The sequence below is a fragment of the Eubalaena glacialis genome, chromosome 8 (assembly GCF_028564815.1).
Source record: "Eubalaena glacialis isolate mEubGla1 chromosome 8, mEubGla1.1.hap2.+ XY, whole genome shotgun sequence".
NCBI classification, from domain to species: Eukaryota; Metazoa; Chordata; class Mammalia; order Artiodactyla; family Balaenidae; genus Eubalaena; species Eubalaena glacialis.
In genome coordinates, this window is record NC_083723.1 from 94,839,562 (window position 1) to 94,858,725 (window position 19,164).

The 19,164-nt window shown below is 37.0% G+C and overlaps 1 protein-coding gene across 1 annotated transcript in view; it reads left to right on the plus strand.

Annotated features, from left to right (window-relative positions):
* TES (testin LIM domain protein) overlaps nt 1–13,156 on the plus strand; it is a 44,698-nt gene extending 31,542 nt beyond the window's left edge. Inside the window, exons 3-7 of the mRNA XM_061197962.1 lie at nt 3,272–3,524; nt 4,488–4,823; nt 5,785–6,000; nt 6,415–6,573; nt 11,962–13,156. Of these exons, the coding sequence (XP_061053945.1) occupies nt 3,272–3,524; nt 4,488–4,823; nt 5,785–6,000; nt 6,415–6,573; nt 11,962–12,150 (1,153 nt within the window). The 3' untranslated portion in view covers nt 12,151–13,156. The remainder of the gene's footprint in view (nt 1–3,271; nt 3,525–4,487; nt 4,824–5,784; nt 6,001–6,414; nt 6,574–11,961) is intronic.
* The last annotated feature ends 6,008 nt before the right edge of the window (nt 13,157–19,164 follow it).

Genomic DNA, 19,164 nt, shown 5'->3' on the forward strand with positions numbered 1-19,164 from the left:
TTTCCTTCTTTTTTACTTTAGGTTTAGTCTGAATTTTTCCTAACTTCCTGAATTAAACACTTAGCTTATTAATTTTTATTTTTCTTTCTAATTTGAGCATACCTTAACTATAAATGTCCTCCTCAGCATCCCTTTAGTTGTGTTCTACAAGTTTCAGGAAGTAATAGTTTTGCTTTCTTTTTTCCTAAAATGTTTTTTGTTTTAATTTCTATTGTGATTTTTTCTTTCAACATTGAATTTTTTAAGAGTCTTTTTTAAAAAAGTACTTTGTAGTTACATTTTTGCTGATTATTTCTAACATAATTGCATTCTGTTCAGATAATGTGGTTGATGATCTGTCCTTGGGCATTTCTTGAGCCTTGCTCTATGGCATAGTAGACGTTTAGATTTTCAAAGTGTTTCAAATACTTATAAAAAGAGTGTATGTTCTCCAATCACTGGATATGATATTTTTATGTGTCTGTTAGATCAAGCTTGATAATTGTGTTATTCAAATATTCATTTCTAATTTTTTTAGTCTCACCATAATGATGGGTTTGTTCATTTATTTCTTATAGTTCTGTTACTTTTGCTTATATATGTTGACGTTAGGTTATTAGGTTGTATTAAGTTCAGAATTGTTATATCATAGAAGTGTTTTTAAATGTTTGTTACAATGAAGTGACTCTCTTTAATAGTCATTAAAGGAAAAAGCATTAATTGTATGATATTCATATAGGTATCTAACTTACATTTTGTTGGTATTTGCCTGGTTAATCTTTTTGCATCTTTATACTTTCATCCTTTCTGTGTGTTTAAAATTTAAGCATTTCTTACAGACAGCATATTGTTTAATTTTGTTGTATTATCCTTCTGAAAGCCTTCATCTTTCAGCTGGAGAAATGGGTCCATTTATTGTGACTGTTGATATGCTTGGGTTATATCAACCATCTAATTTTTGTTTTCTGCATGTCCTAATTGCCTCCGTTTATTTTTTTCTCCTCTCTTATTTGACTAATTATATTTTTATACTTTCATTCCTTTTTCTTTTAGTTTAGAAATTACATTTCTTTCTTTAGTTATCTAGATATTTTAACATACATGTTTAACATCTAATGTTAATCTATATCTTCAGTATCTTCCTGAACAATATAAGGATATTAGAATGTGTTTTTAAAACTCAGATTCCTCCCTCTAACTTATATGCTATCACTGCCCTGTATTTTAGTACCAGTATATGTTTTTAACCCCACAAAGTCTCTCTACTCCTCTGCTTTCCTCTGTCACCTTTTCCAGCTTCTGCTCCTTTGCCAGACTCCTTCCTGAGTCCTCGTCTTCTTCCTCTGCTCTTCCCCCAGGAAGTGAAAGTGATCTGTTCAATTAATTCCCTGATTTCTGAACTTATATTTTCTATCAGGCTACAGTTTTTAACACTAGATCTATATATCCTATAATCTACTTGATATCTTTACCCTGTCTCATAGGCATTTCAAACTTATTATTTCAGTTTTGGATAACTTTCACCAACCTTTTGCCCCATACCTCAGATCTGTTCTTTTGCTTTTACGATCTAAGAAATTACATTCCTTTCACCAACTTACTCATCCTGGAAACCTGGGTTCATTTTTAAACAGACTGGACCTTCCCTTCACCATCACTATATCCACAAAGTTTAGTCAGTTTAACATTCAAGGATATCTTAAATTTGTTCCTTTCTTTTTATCTCCAACATCAAATACTCTAGTCCAAGCTATTACACATCTTATCCAGGCCAAAACAATAACCATCCAAGTTGTAAATTCCACTTGCGAAGTAGCAGTAGAATCCCTGTTATTTAGAACCTTGCCATTGCAAATTGGATGCACCATTGACATGTTAACCAGTCTCCCTACTTTCAATTATGTCTACCCCTAATTCATTCTCCATGTGGCAGGTATTACAATTTTTGAAAATGATCTAATCATGTTATTCCAATACTTAAAAGCCTTCAGTGCCTCCTGATTGCTCTTATAATGAAAGCCAAATTTCTTAATGTGCCCTACAAGTCCCTGCATGATCTCAGGCTTGCCTACCTCTCCAACCTTGTCACCACCCCATTTACTTACCTCACTGTAGTCATACCAGACTTCTGTGATCATGGGACCTAAGGGCACAATCTCTTTCCTAATTCAGGACCACCACAAATACTCTTTCTACCCAGAATGTCTGGAGGCTTTTCTTCTCCTTTCATTACCTCTTCTCAAATACACACACATACACAATTCACACCTGTTTTACACATCCTTCAGATCTCAACCTAAATGTCACTTTCTTATGGAGTAATGTTCTTATGGAGTCCTTTCCTCACCAGTTCTAAGTCAAAATTATACCCTCTGAAAGTATCCTGTACTTTTCTTTCTTATCACAAATGCAATTATAGGTGTGTGTGTGTGTTTGTATGTGTGTGTATTTGTTTAATGTCTGTCTCCCCACCAGGTGGTAAGTTCTAGAATGTCAGAGACTGGGCCTAATTTTTTCACTATTATGTCCTAGTATCAAGTTCATTGCTTGGCACATGGACACTCATATACATTGCGTGAATGAAAGATTACATGCCAGACCAGTCTGGGGAAGGGAGTCGGTGTCCTTCAACTATAAGAAGGCCAGAGACTTTATCTGTCTTCTTATACATAAGGGAGCACATGATAGGTGATCACTAAGTGTTTGAAGAAATAAAAGAAGGGGGAAGGAAAGGGAAGGAAAGAGAAAGGAGAAAGAAAATAGAACATGAGAAAAGAGAGGAAAGGAAATTGGAAAGGGGACAGAAAGGAAATAATAAAAGCTAAACCTAAATCTTGGATTACCGTCCTTGATCAGAAAAGGATATATCAACCTCCTTCTCTCTCACTTAGGGAATAAAACAAAAAAAAAGACAAAAACCCATGGGCAATGGCTGTTATCATGCAGTGAAATATGTAACTGCTTGCTGTGATAGTTTTTTGGTGATTTTGTTTTATTTATATATCTGGTTGAGAGAATGAGGAATACCAGATGGGGTTATCCTCAGACATGCCCCCTTGAGCATGCACTTTTTAATCAAAACCTAACTTTTTTCAAAGTCTTATAAAGTGAAGATGCATTTATATGTTTCCTTGTTTAAATTTATGGATGGCTACTTGTAATCTCCTCACCCTCCCCAAGACTTGACTTTGCATACCATTATATGGAATATTTGTAAAAGTATATTTTGAACTATATATGTATGACTGATTAGATCTAATTAATCATTGCCTACTTATCTCCAAAATTATAGAAAAATATGTCGTAACTGCAAGTGTGGCCAAGAAGAGCATGATGTCCTCTTGAGCAATGAAGAGGATCGAAAAGTGGGGAAACTCTTTGAAGACACCAAGTATACCACCCTGATTGCAAAGCTAAAATCAGATGGAATTCCCATGTATAAACGCAATGTTATGATACTGACCAATCCAGTTGCTGCCAAGAAGAATGTCTCCATCAACACAGTTACCTATGAATGGGCTCCTCCTGTCCAGAATCAGGCATTGGTAAATAATAAGGGGGAGGGAAGTCCCTGTATTAAAGTTCATGGGCTACTTATTTAGGGTAATTCCTTTAGTGACCCTAATCGACCTCAGGTCTATTATTTTTCTGGGGTCCCCATTACTTTGACTTACAACTCCTATTGGTCTTTTGAAAGTAAGATTAGATACCTCATAGAATTTTTGACTACCTAGATAATCTGTGTTAACCTTTTCAAAGAAATGGTCTGACATTTTTAATAATTAAATGGAAAACAGATGTTTTGTATAAATCTAGTAACTTCTATGTTACTCTTGAGAAGATTTCTCTTAAGATAATTAAGAACATCTAAAGAATAGAATTTTCTTTCATTTTTTATAACTCAAAAGATGTTCAACACTATATTTCTTTTACTATGTAAGGCAAAAAAATGCAATTTTGTGTCAAGCTATTTCCACTAATACAACAACTAGAGGAGACATTTGGAAATCTTTTAAGAAGGTTAGTTAAATCATAAGAGTGAATCTTGTGATGATATCATTTTCTTATAGTGATGAAAATACTGATGATCCTTAGACCATTCTAAACATGCTGCCTAAAAAATTGTATTCTCTTGCAATTATACAGTTGTGTTTTTTTGGTTTGTTTTTTAAAATTTTTATTGGAGTATAGTTGATTTACAATGTTGTGTTAGTTTCAGGTGTACAGCAAAGTGATTTTAGCACATGTAAACATTAAAAGAAACTGGAAAAAAAAAAGCTTTAATTTCATGAAGAAAAATGTGTTCATTTTTACTGACCTCAATCTATTTATTGTACCATTTTTAATATGTAAACATCTCAAGATATTAATATTATGAAGATCAATTGTTAGTAATGGATAAAACTGATTTGTTTCTTCAGTAAATTGATTCTAATGAGTGTTGTAAAATATCATTTATATGATGGCCAAGGCATCTCCCAGTTAACACCGGTCTCCCTGTGGTCTAGGCCAGGCAGTATATGCAGATGCTGCCCAAAGAGAAGCAGCCAGTGGCAGGCTCAGAGGGGGCGCAGTACCGGAAGAAGCAGTTGGCAAAGCAACTCCCTGCTCATGACCAGGACCCTTCAAAGTGCCATGAGCTGTCTCCCAAAGAGGTGAAGGAGATGGAGCAGTTTGTGAAGAAATATAAGAGCGAGGCTCTGGGAGTAGGAGATGTCAAACTACCCCGTGACATGAACGCTCAAGGCCCCAACAGAACATACATTCCTGGAGGAGATAGAAGCACCACAACAGCGGTAGGGGCCATGGAGGACAAATCGGCCGAACACAAAAGAACTCAGTATGTAAGTGATAACAGTCACGATGTTGGGCCAGTTGGTATATTTTACAGGTTCATTCCATTTCTTTGAATGGCTGGTGGGGGGGCGGGGTCGATGGGGAGGAATACACTTACTCTGTTTCCAAAAGGGAGTAGATGAGGGAAATAAATTGAATTATAATTCAGTTTAGGCTTATTTTAGAGAATTGTCTACCATGTTTGAAGCCTTGGTCTAAAGCCAGGTTTTCTGATTATCTGTTGCCGAAGATAACTGTGAGTTTTATGTATACATAGCAGTTAGCATTGGTGTCGTGCTGGAATACAACATACAATCTAGAGTCTGTTTCTAAACATAATTTTGATGTTAATTGTCTCTTCCCATAAATAAGAATAATACATGCTTAGGTTAATTCAGTTTTGCTTGTGAGAACATGCCTAAAATTCAAACTTAAATTTATGTGGATATATGGTCAGTCATACTTTTAAAAAGTCTCTCTAGAGAGGGATATTGAAGTCTTTTTTTTATGCCTTGAAAGTAGAAGCAAATTGTGACACAGATGAACAAAAAATAAGAATTAAACTTACTGTAATGTGTTTCTCATAGATCCCGTTAGCACATCAACCAACAAGGCTTAGTCCTGTATTTAAAAAAAAAAAAAAGTACAATAATTTCTGAAGTAATCATTTTTGAGAGAACTACTAAAATTGAAGTGAAAATTACTATTAGCCTTTTTCCATAAGCAGCTTTAATTCAGAAAACAGTGCTCTGTTACACATAGGGTGCAAGAATTAGGTTTGGAGAACCTGGAGAAAGCCAAGAGACTCCTTTTCACAAATACTAACACCATATTGCCTACATGGACAAATTACTGATTTCAGTAGAAATTATTTCCTTGAAAGTGGCTTCTCTGAATTCCTACTAAAACTGTTGATGAGAAATGCCAGTCTTAGGATGACTAGATTGTTTTGGCTGGTTTTGCTTTCAGTCCTGCTACTGCTGCAAACTGAGTATGAAGGAAGGAGACCCAGCCATCTATGCTGAAAGGGCCGGCTACGATAAACTGTGGCACCCAGCTTGTTTTGTCTGCAGTACGTGCCATGAACTCCTGGTCGACATGATTTATTTCTGGAAGAATGGCAAACTGTACTGTGGCAGACATTACTGTGACAGTGAGAAACCCCGGTGTGCTGGCTGTGATGAGGTATGTTCTCTGGGGCCACCTAAATGCAGGCTCCTTTTTGCACCCACCTATGGTTCCTTCACCATGGTAACCAGGCCACCCTTAGCGAGAAGGTAAGATGAATTAACCAAGCATTAGTTGCTTTATTTATATCCAAAGAAATTGAATGAAAAAAACTTTTAATTTCAGTCATTCTGAGTGTCCATGTTAACTGTTACCTAATGAAATACTGTCCAGAAACGTAAAAGATTGATTTGAACTAAACTAAATAATCACCCAAGTTCAAGCTTTAGGTTGTTTTCAGACTTCATACCCCAAAAAGTTGACTGATATTCCTTGTGGATCTAAATCCCTTATTGGTCTAAAGAACCTAGCTTGGTTATTTGTAGTAAAAAGGAAAAAACATGATTGATCTTATTTTTATCCTCTTCCCAGCTGATATTCAGCAATGAGTATACCCAGGCAGAAAACCAGAACTGGCATCTGAAACACTTCTGCTGCTTTGACTGTGACAACATCCTAGCTGGGGAAATATACGTGATGGTCAATGACAAGCCCGTGTGCAAGCCCTGCTATGTGAAGAACCACGCTGTGGTAAGAGACATCTTGGGATGTGGTAGCCTTGACCTGCCTTATTTAAGCCTCCTACAAAGGAGAAACAGAAAGCACTACTCTTAAGTAGGAAACACGTGATTCCTACCATAGGGTGTTAAAATCCAGGTAATTCAAAACAATACATTCACTGACTAGGATGAACCACCTCAAGATTCTACCTGTGCAGTTTACACTCTAAACTGCTACATGATAATCAAATCCCCACCAAAAAAAAGTTCCTTAATGGGAGTGAGATTGATTGATTCTCATCATACAGATCAGATTTCACTTAAATTAAGGTATTGAGGGGCTTTTCATATGCTTTAGCTCTATTTTAATGTTTATGTTTCTGTGCTTGTTACCAGATCACCCACTGTGGCTTTGTTTTTGCTACCTGTACATTGTACAGTGCCTATTTCTTAAACTCTCATTGAATTGATATATATAACAACATTTGACTGGCATATTTATATTTATTTGCATGAGCCAAACATTCAAATATTTAATGTGCAAGTACATATATATATGTATACACACCCTGCTTACACAGAGCTTCTGTTGAATGATTGCCCAGAGATAGATAAATAAAGAGTAGGTAAAGAAAGAGTTGACCATATGTGGTAAAGCTTATAACCCAGGGGGTATTAAAAGGATAGATGTTTACTTTATATGCAGATAAATAAGTACTAGTTAAAGATCTCCCTGAGCTATCAAGTAGAGGAGACTCCTGGCTAAGGAATAAAATGACATATTTATTATGTATAGTTCTTGGAGTATGATACAATGAAAATAAGGTAAGAAGTTTTGGTGTCAATGCCAGTTTTCAACCTTTACCCACTGCCCCCAGATATAATCTATCAGCTGTCATTTTCTATCAACTCTGCCTCATCGATATATCTCAGATTCTCACAGTTACAACTACTCTTTTTTTTTTTTTGTCATTTGGATTATTGTAGTCACCTCTAATTTGGCTTCCCCACTTCCATTCTTCTTGTTCAAAGCCACCTTCCATAAAGATGGAAGATAATCTTTCTAAAATGAAAATCTGATCATTAAGCCTTTGCTTAATAGATCCAGCCCCTTCTTACCTGTCCAGCCACTTCTACTAGTTATCTAACCCAAATCATACATTTCCCAAGTTACCTGCATTTCATAGTTTATACACTGTTCTTTGTCTTTGTTCTTCTGCTCACACTAATTCCTTTGTCTGATATGTCCTCCTAATCTCTGTTGTTTTTCTAACTTATTTATTTATAATTTTTTTTTTTTGGTCATGCCACATAGCTTGTCAGATCTTAGCTCCCCAACCAGGAATCAAACCCAGACCCCCGGCAGTGAAAGCGCTGGGTCCTAATCACTAGACCGCCAGGTAATTCCCTCCCTGTTTTACCTGACTGTGCCTGCACATTCCTCCAGACTCAGTTTAGGCTTAACTTTTTTCAGAACACCTTTCCTGATTCCCTACCCCAAGCTCCACCCCTTTCTCTCTGGCTAGGCTGGATGCCTCTCTTCCCACAGGGCTCTGTGTGTGCTTGCCCACGTGTGTGTAATTGTTAATATCATTCATCTGTCTCTTCCACCAGACTGTAAACAGCTGGAGGATAGAGCTTGCCTCTTTATTTCCATACCCTCAATGTTTGCACTTAGGAAATGTTTGAGTGACTGACTTGTGTTTTAACATTTCTCATTTGCTTTGGGGGTCAACATGGACCTTCCTTATACCTGGGGATAAGATGTTGAATCATCATATGGCCTGATACGTCATTTAGCTAAAAAAAAAAACGCTTCTCTAAATGTTGTTGCAACAATTTCTCTACAGAAGAGGATTATCATAATGTGCATTTTACACATTACAGGGGTATGTTACCTTGGTCTCAAGGACTAGAATGTAAACTCCATGAGGGCAGGGATTTTGTCTGCTTTTTTTCTGTTCTATTTCCAACACTAGAACAACACTGTAGGTACTCAGATATTTATAGAATAAAGCTTTAAACAGATGAAGCTCCTTTATTGTTACAAGCTTCTCTCCATTGCATTGCAATAATCATTGGAGAGGAATAACCGCAGATATGATTAAAAAGAGAATGAGAGAATCTCTAAATTATTTAGCTTTATAATATGGCATGATTTCTTTTAGAAGGTTTACTTTCTCAGTAAGATACACTATTGCCATTTGCTTAATATTAAAATGAACATATCTATCCATCACCTGAATAAACCTTAGCTGATAGCAAAGAGAGGTACCCATGCAACATGCTAAATGATATAAAAATTTGAAGATTATCTAGTTCAGGGCATTGATCTGCTTAGATCTTTTAATCTTAAAAAGAAAAAAAAAAAAGGAGTGAGAATACAAATTATTTTTAGACCTGAAGCCAAGAACTCAATTCAAAACAGGGCTTTTCTGAGGAAAAAGTTAACCTGGAAGGAGGAAAATGATAAATACACTTAGTTTGTCTCTGCATGGTCTCTGGAATTCTAGTCTCAAATGGCCACCCCCAGAATTCACATCTCTGAGATTTCACAGGATCCTCCTGCTAGAGAGCACATTACAACAAGTGTCATCAATTTTATATTGTGTATACAAATAAATAAAAAGTAGCAGGGATTGAAGGAAATAAGAACTTATTGAATTATTAGCAGTTTAATTAAGAATCCAGGAAAAATCTAATGCCAAGCGGAAAGTGGTGAAGTACATCATCTCCCTGACTGGTCCTGGAGTCTCCAGACCTTTGGTTGGGACCTGGGCAGCTTTCAGATTTATGAAGAACGAGGGATTGGTAGTTTTTACCTGGCATCATGTCAGACTTTGGGATGAATGGCAATCAAATTATTAATAAAACTAAATTTCATGAAGCCCACAAACCCTAAATTCCTATACCATTCAGTGTGCTAATTATTTTTTTTTTACCAAAACAATTTCCTTAATTTTATGTGCAGTTGAACAGTAGTTATCACTTTTTTTTTAATTGCAAATGAAAATGTGAGTTTTGAAAGATTATAAAAAGATCTACAAACATTATGAGAGGGCTGAGATAAAGAAGGTAGATCATGGTCTAAAATCAAGGGAATAAAAAATTGAGTGTGAAATGCTTCTATTGTACACAAACAAGTTTTAAAATATTGAAAAATTAATATGAAATATAGAAAACAACAAAGGGCAACATTCTAAATGAATTACAAAGCTATAAAAAATGAATATATACAAAAGCAATTGCTTGCATGGTGCAGCTACAAATTAGGAGTATGTTTGTAATCAAAACACTCATTTTTGTTGTATTCAGGAATAGTGGATCGATCATGCAAAGAGAGTATCTCCCTTGCTTCTCAGGGAAGATTGGGTTGACATAACCTGTGAATTAAGGAGCTACAATCTCTGTAATTAGAAGCCTTGTAGTTCTAAAAAATATGGAAAGTATATTGCAGGTCTGAAGTGAATATTTATAACAAGGCCTCACTTCACACCCTAAGCCAGTTCACCCACTGAGTGGCAGCCACACTTTCAGGTCTTTTCAAGTAAGAAGGCTCAGGCTAAATGACCTTCCTCAACCCACCCACCCTCATCTCTCAGGAATTCCTGACAATCACATTAAGAGACCAGGAAGGGTGTGGAAGATTAGTCACTTTGATGTAATGCTGGACAATCTTGTTGGTTTCCTCCTTTGTTATAAAATATTTAAAACAAAAACTTTAGACACATTGATTTATAATACATATAAACAAGAAGGCATATGAACTATCTAGTGTTTTGGAGCTCTCAACTGGGTAGTTTTGTTTTCTGCTGTAATATTGCCAGTTATTCATTTATTTTCTTTCTATACATGTCCAGCTAAAGAAGAAAATTATGTGTGTTTGTGGGTGTAGATGTGTGTATGTCATATATTTATTTGTACATAACATACATGTACACTGAATGGTATATGGAATGTAAGTGTTAATGTTCCATGATATTAGATTATATATAAATTATGACATGACAGAAGCCAGTTAACTACAAGTTATATTTATAGTGCAAACTAATTATTCTCAAACACTGTCAGTATTTTTTGACTGAGTCCTTAATTACTTTGAACATGATTTTCATTTACTACTGTCTAGAAATTAGTGGTGTTAATAATCTCATGTGTCATAGGTAAGACTGGTAAAATTACCACTTCAAAGCTTTAGTGAGTGAGGAAAAATCTCTTTTTTTTTAAAGCCTATTTTTTAGAGAAGTTTTAGGTTTACAACAAAATTGTTAAGGAGATACAGAGATTTCCCATATCCTCCCTACTCCCCTCACATGCATCGCCTTGAGCATTATCCACGTCACTCACCAGAGTGGTACGTTTTTTAACAAGGGTGAATCTACATGGACATATCATAATCACCCAAAGTCCACAGTTTACCTTAGGGTTCACTGTTGATGTTGTGTATTCCATGGGTTTGGACAAATGTATAGAATGGACAAATGACATATATCCATCGTTGCAGTATCATACAGAATATCTTCACTGGCCTATAAGCCCTCTGTGCTCTGCCTGTTCATCTCTCCTACCTCCCTGTCCCCTACTCCCTACCCCTGGCAACCACTGATCTTTTTATTTTCTCCATAGTTTTGCCTTTGCTAGAGTGTCATATAGTTGGAATCATACAGTATGTAGCCTTCCCAGATTGGCTTCTTTAACTTAGTAATGTGCATTTAAGGTTCCTCCATAGCTTGACAGTTCATTTCTTTTTAGCTCTGAATTGTATGAATGTACCATAGTTTATTTATCCATTTACCCACTGGTGGACATCTTCCAAGTTTTGGCAATTACAAATAAAGCATCCATGTGCAGGTTTTCATGTGGACATAAGTTTTCAACTCATTTGGGTAAATACCAAGGAGCATGATTGTTGGATTGTATGATAAGAGTAAGTTTAATTTTAAGAAACTGCCAAACTGTCTTCCAAATTAGCTGAACCATTTTGCATTTCCACCAGCAATGAATGAGAGTTCTTATCATTCCACATCCTTGTCAGCATTTGGTAGTATAGAAAAAATCATAAAACTTTTTTTTTATAATTGCTAATGTACAATCTAATAGAATACACTAGAACCAAACACACTGCTTTGGAACTTGCCATCAAGACTTTTTGCCATGGGGATATCTTGCAAGCACTGAGTCCTGTTTGGACTTCACCTGTTATTTCTCACAGTGTTCCACATATAGACCCCCATTAACAATTGTTGGCTATGAAGGTTAACGAGAAGAAGGTCATTCTCAGTTGTATATCTCTGAGGTTGTCATTCTCAGTTTAATCTGCCATCTGAAGCAATGCGCTGAGTTTGTTCTAACGTGAAAATGTTACCATCACAGTTAGATCTCTCATCTTATTCTCTTCTTTGTATAATTGACTTAACAGGTATGTCAAGGATGCCACAATGCCATTGATCCCGAAGTACAGCGGGTGACCTATAACAACTTCAGCTGGCATGCGTCCACAGAGTGCTTTCTGTGCTCCTGCTGCAGCAAGTGTCTCATTGGGCAGAAGTTCATGCCGGTAGAAGGGATGGTTTTCTGTTCAGTGGAGTGTAAGAAGATGATGTCTTAAGAGGATAGTACCAAGCAATATTGAGCCATAGCTAACCAATTTCTGCATTTCTGCAGAAATGCATTTCTACTGTAAAATGCAATTTGGAAAAACAAAAGGAAAAAAACAAACTATAAAGGAAACCAGGAGATTTTGTTCAGTATCTTTCTTTGATGTTTTTCCTTATCAAATTTTTCATATCAATTTTTAAAACCTGCTTTAAGCATTTGATTTTAAAAATGGTAAAGAGTTTTACCTTTTCTTGGCTTTCCAGATGTAAAATCTTTTGAGTTGGAAGCTTGGGTTTAATCATTCTTCATATTCCTGCCCCCTTTGTGCCAAACACAGTATATATGAAACACTTAAAAGTTAGTATTTGAATGGAAAGATGAGCATTTCATGTTCTATATTCTTTTTCACTTCTTGTATAAAATGAAAAGGAAATTAAACTTGCCCTAATGCCAAGGTCCTACGTTTATGGCCTCATCTTATTCACTGAATTTTGTAGCGATACACAATGAATTCTTTTGACAGAGAAAATAGAAATGCAGCATAGTATGAAGAGCTGTTATCATTTTAATGCCTATGCATTTGCTATTTCCTAACTTAGGCAGAGGTGGCTTTATCCCATATCTCTATTTTTTTTATTTGCTCTGCCTCTCAGTATTCTCTTTGTAAGCTGATGACCTCCATCTGTGGCCTTGAATATTTTATTGTCACATGTGGCATCCACACTTTTTAATTCTATAGATGATTTTTGGCTTGGACGTAAAAGCCAAGCCACTCATTTATATTATGCTTTCAATCCAAAGAACATGCATACTTTTTGTATCCAAGAAACTATAACTTGTACGGTTTGCACTTGCCTGCTGTGGTTTGGATAGACTTTTTGCATGGTTTTCTTTCTCTTCTAATGGATACTGTCCTATGATGCCTTTTCATGGGTATATATCAAATGCCTTCTTTGCCTCTATACTTCCATCCTTAGATATTTCTAATGTTAATTCTTCCTTATCTACTTCCATACATAGCTATGCACTATGAAAATTAAATGGAATGAATGATATGTGAATATCAATGGAATGAATATTATTATTCAAAATAAAGTCTCTTTCACTTTAATACTTGTATCTTTATTCTTCGTATCCTTTTCATTTCAGAGCAAAAAAATCCTTCTGCAGTTAAGCATTTGTTACAGCAGGGGGCGGTGTTTCCAAGCATAAAAAAATAACCCCCCACATAAAGGCTACTTCTGACAAAACAGGACAGAAACTAGGCTTTTCATTATGGTGAAGGAATACATTTTATGAAACTTTATAATAAATGAAAGCATTTAAATTGTTGGTTTTCAAGTCATGCATGAGTTTTTTCTTTCAGAAAAAAAAAAGAAGTGTCATTTTAATTGAAGTTTGGGAAAGCTATATTTTCTTGAGGTAAGTCTAACAAGTATTACTCTTATACTCAAATTGCAACTCTGTTTGGTTTTCTAAGAATTTTTTCATGGCAGCCTATTGTGAAAAGGGAAGCAAATGTGGAATAGTTGTAACTTCATTCTTCCTAATATTAGCAGATCATGAGATTTCTTTTTTTCTTAGTCTGAAGCATTTGTCATAGTAGGAGTAGCACTTTTCTCTGACACATACCCAGAATAATTTGATTTTGATTTTTTTCAGCTCATGTTTGTTTGGCTAATAGTGCTTCTCCTAAATTCCATAGCCAACTCCCCCACCCCACCCTACCCCACACTCACTAACATACAGAGATCTGCATTTATTCCCTCTGCACTATGCCTTCCCCAGCCATGAAAAAAGTGTTTTGAACACATCACCTTATCTAAGAAGTAATCTAATCCTGCATACAATTTTAAATGCTAATATCACAGATATCCATCATTGTCTTTAAATATCACTTTATGCTTTCTCTCTTTTACCTTTATCTCAAATGGCAACAGATATATTTCCATCTTTTCCACAAAGTTGAACAACTTAATTTTCCCAAACATGGCTAAGTGGGAATAAATTGAAAAAATTTCTCTGCATGCTAACAGGCCTACTCCACATGTCTGCCTGCGCAGCCTGCACTCTCCGGTGGCTGAGATTGAATCAGGCTGTTTTGGAGATGTAGAGGCTCAAGAAATTTGGCTAAATCCATCACTTACTACCTGAGACACTGATTGCATGTATATTAGGTATTTCCTAGAAGAATAAACTACTTTGCCTGAGAAATACAGAACCACTTGTTTTGACTCATTACCCTAAGTTTTAGTTTGGCCTTGTAATACAACAGAATAAACTGTAATGAAATGTAATGCAAGAGAATGTGCACCACTTTTAATTGTTAATCAGATTTTCTTTTTTAAAGAGGTCTTTCAAATACTTTGTCCTATAAGCACTTAACAAGAGTGTAAGATGGTTATTACTAGATTCTATAATTTTTATTTTTCCTCTAGCCCTTAGGATATGCTCACCCCCTCACTTTCCACCATCATTTTATATTCTGCATTGACCTCAATTCTAAATAATGGCTTACTTGGTACTGGCGCCAGAGTTAAATCCTTCCTTTGCCATGGGGAAAAGATAGGAAAGTAATAAATATTTCTATCTGAATGTGTGCATTTTTTTCTTCAAAAATAGATAATGAAGAATAAACTTTTGGTCTACTTATTTCCTATGGGGTCAATAAATAGAAATTTCTATCATCCAAATCTCATTTACGTTCTATTTTTCAGATATATAGCTTATCCATTTTTTATACTCAGTATAGCAGGCATTTGACTAACATGTCTATGTAGTTAGCAGTTGAGAGACCCTTACCCTGAAAGGGACTAGACAGGGAGGAAAAGAATACCAGAATATGAACCACGATAAAGGCACCACAGACAGTAAGAAAAGAAATGCCTTTTTCCCTTCTGCAGAAGCCAACATCTTGGATATTAAAAGGTATAATGATGACTTCTGATTCTCTTATTCCCCTGTTCAGCAGTGGGTACTTGAGAATAACAACGTTGGATGAGGAAAGAGAAGGGAGATATTTCTTTCCTGAGACCCAGGAAGTTCAAAAGAAGATTTTGACACATCAGTTGCTGGAGTATACTGAAGTAATACATTTATCATCCTTATTGGAAGAATCAGACATATTAGAATGACTAATCATGAACTCATTCACAGAATCTGCACATAGCCTATTCATCTCTAAGCAGAAGGATTTTGCTCTTAACCTTTGAATACAGTTGTAATTTTGAGAAATCAGTGGATTTGGTTATCCAATCCCTTTAAGAAATACAAGTTGCTCAAGAGATTCTAGTCATCATACTTTTTGGTATATCTTTTTTTATTTTTAAAAATTTTTTGGAAATGAGGGAATGAGGGTTGTTTTTTCTTTAATGAACTCTATCTGAAACTTCTGTGACTCTGAAGTCTTCAAGCACAGATTTCCAAATCTGACTTTGAAGTATTTCAGCCCAGTTTCACCAAAGGCAAGAAATTCATTATTGACTCATTCTTAAGGAATTTTCAACATGCAGTGTTTAAGCTCATCCAGCTTCACCATGGTTACCAAAGAGACATCACAGCCCAAGATCAGCATTAAGCCTCTGTCCCAAGATGCCCTGGCATATCTGAACTTGTCTTCTGGCTATTCACTTAATTCCTTGGAAAACTTATGACTCCATCAATGTCTCCATAAAATAGCACTTTACCACAAATTCTTACTAGATATGCCCTGCCCTTCCCTGACGTCTCCCGATTTAAGTGCTCAATGACAACTCTGACGACTGTACTGAATATTCACATATATGAAAGGGGTACATGGGTGTGTTTTGATCAAACAACCTGAAACACATTCTGGCTTGAGTAATAGATTTTTTCATATATTTACTACATGTTTAAATAGCTTTAGCTAATTATTTTGTCTCTTCACGGGGACAACATGTCATCGTAGCTTCTATTTAATCTGATAATGTATTTTGAAACCCTCAAAGCAAGGTATCATTAACCTTTTATATTGTTTTGAATGGCATTTTATGCTGACTTTTTTGAAGGATGCTATTGATTTTTCTTCAATGATACTTCTCCCCAGGATATCTCGACCTTCAGACAAATAGCAAAAACAACCTATACCCTGGTACCTTTCTTTACTAGAGCCAGCCATTACTGAATGCAGAGACATTCGAGTTGATGTCCCCATAAGTAGTGACTAACTGTGAAGGCATCATGGTATAGTTCAAAGGAAGGCTGGGGTTAGGAGTCTAGAGACCTTCTGGCTAAGTCCCACTGATCCTCTCCTCCTCACAGTTACACTGAGTAGGACAGAGGACAAGATTGTTGGATTTCAGGAGTCTAGGAAATAATAGGCCCAAGTGTGGGTTGGACGTCTATGAATATATTGAAGTCACCAAGAATAAAAACAGGGAAATCAGTGGAGAGAAGAGTGAGCTGGAGGCTAAAGTCATTTAAAAACAAAAAACAAAAAAACCCATGAAGGAGTGTCCTGGAATTTGATAGAAGATGGCATCTAAGGGTAGAAATGGGTGGTAAAGTCTGTGGCCATGTACTAGATATACTTCAAAGAGCTGTGATTGTGAGGAAACAAAAAGGAATTAGTGGAAATAACAATGGAGAATGAGGAAGATAGATACCTACCCCACCGGCATTGTGGAATGCCCATATGGGAGAAAAAGTAGCTGGCCTCTGCTTGAAAGGTCTGGACGGAAAACCAGGAATCAGTTGGAGCAAGATGAAGCTGTTGAGAGTACAAGGGAGTTTGCAGTTCACAGAAGTTGAATTTCAGCGAGCATAGAGGTAAAGTTAGGGAGTGTAGGAAGGGATAGAGCCAAATTAGGGGATTTGCAAAGAAGAATGGATATCAGGTTTCCAAACGAGGCCAAAAAAAATCTAGATACCTGGGGCAAACAGGACTGAGGGGCATACCAAGGTTAGTTTGCTAGAGGAGGATAAGTAATTAGGAATGCTTTTGGTTGTAAGTAACACAGCTAAGAGTAGCTTAAAGCCAAGACATAGGCTAGCCCAAATTTGGCTCAGAACAAGCTCTTTTTAATCTCTATGCTCTGCTATCCTCTATGTGTTGCATTTCATTCTCAGGTTTGTCCTTTCATTCAAGCACCACTCCCTCACATAACAGCATCCAAGATACAAAGCAGAGAGAGGGCAAAAGGTTTTACTTTCTTAACAAGGAGAAAAATCTTTCCCAGGAGGCCCCAGCAGACCTACCTAACTTTTCCATTTCATTGGCTAAAACTAGTTCACATGCTTATCCCCATCTGAGGAAAAGGAAAATAGTAGCTATGGTTGAGTTATCCGATCATAATTCATACCCTGAGAGCTGGGCATATGGCCACCCAGAAGAAAATTAATGTTCTGATAGAGGAAGACAAGAAATGGCCGTTGAGTAGGCGAATGACAAAAACCACTAAGGTGAATGATGGTTTAGAGTTCAGAGTCTTTAGCTGGAAGGTATGGGATGCCCAGGCAGCTGTTTAGTTCTGATGCTTGGGGTTTCTGTTGGCCTGTGAGATGAGCCAGGGGCATCATTTGGTGGCATCTTTCTTAGGCAGGATGCCACTTACGTGGCGAGAGATGACATGGAGTCAGAGGAAGAGACACTGTGAAGTCCTTGGGGTGACGTTACTAGATTTTGCTTGGCTTGCTCCCCCCACCAGCTCACTCTACCCAATCCATTTTCAAGCTGCAGGACATTGTTACTTCCCCTGTCAAGCTCCCTCGCACTCTCTTGATTTCTCTCTCTCTCTCAACCTACAACTTGTTCCTTGGTGCCCCTACCATGCTGACTTATCTGGCCATCTGAAACACATTTCAGTCTGTCTGTGCCTGCCTCTCCAAGACCATAACCAACACTTTAGTGGATAACCTCATTGTTTCTCATCCGGGATATTGTAAGTTCCTTTCAAGCCCTCCTGTTGATAGTCTCACCCTCTCACCCTCATTCTAACTCAGTGGCTCACAAACTTTAGTATGCAGTTTTGTCCAATAGAACATGGATTGAGTTGTGATTGAGTTTTGTCCAATAGAACATGAACAAAAGTAATGTAGTCCCCTTCTAGGCTTGGCCATTAAAACTCAAGATCCCCTAGAAGATGGTGGAGCCAAGAAATAAAGAAGGCCCTTGGACATGCACACTGGAACATATGTGAGCAAGAAACAAGCTTTTACTGTTTTAAGCCACTGAGATTAGGTTTGTTTGTCATAGGAGTTAACCTTTCCTAACTAATACAGATAAATAAAGCAGACTTTTTACTCATTCTACAAACATCCCTTTACTAGGTCATGTGTTATATTGGGATGCTGGGGAACTGGGGGTGAACAAGGCAAGACTTCTGCTCTCAATTCTCCATAGTCTCATGGAAGAGACAGATAAGTAAACAGAAATTAAAGTAATGAAGGGGACTTCCCTGGTGGCGCAGTGGTTAAGAATCCGCCTGCCAATGCAGGGGACACGGGTTCATGCCCTGGTCTGGGAAGATCCCACATGCCACAGACCGACTAAGCCCATGGGCCACAACAACTGAGCCTATGCTCTAGAGCCTGCACACCACAACTACTGAGCCCGTGTGCCACAACTACTGAAGCCCGTGTGCCTAGAGCCTATGCTCCACAAGAGAAGCCACCGCAATGAGAAGCCCGTGTACTGCAACGAAGAGTAGCCCCCGCTCACCGCAACTAGAGAAAGCCCGCGCGCAGCAACAAAGACGCAACGCGGCCAAAAATAAATAAAATTAAATCTTTAAAAATAAAATATAATAATGAAGACCTGTCCCCGAGAGAAGACAATGGAAATGATCCCAGAGTGACTGTGATATTGAAATGTCTTCTCTGATAGCAGAAGTTATTTTCACTGTTTTCTTAGGTGAGTGGATGGATAAATAGAAGAAACACTGCAAAAACAGAGTCTATCACAGTGGGATAGAAGGACAGGGAGGAGTCAAGGACAACTCCGAAGCCCCAGCCCTGCCAATTAGAAGGATGATAGTAACAACCACAGAGATGGGAAATCCACTTA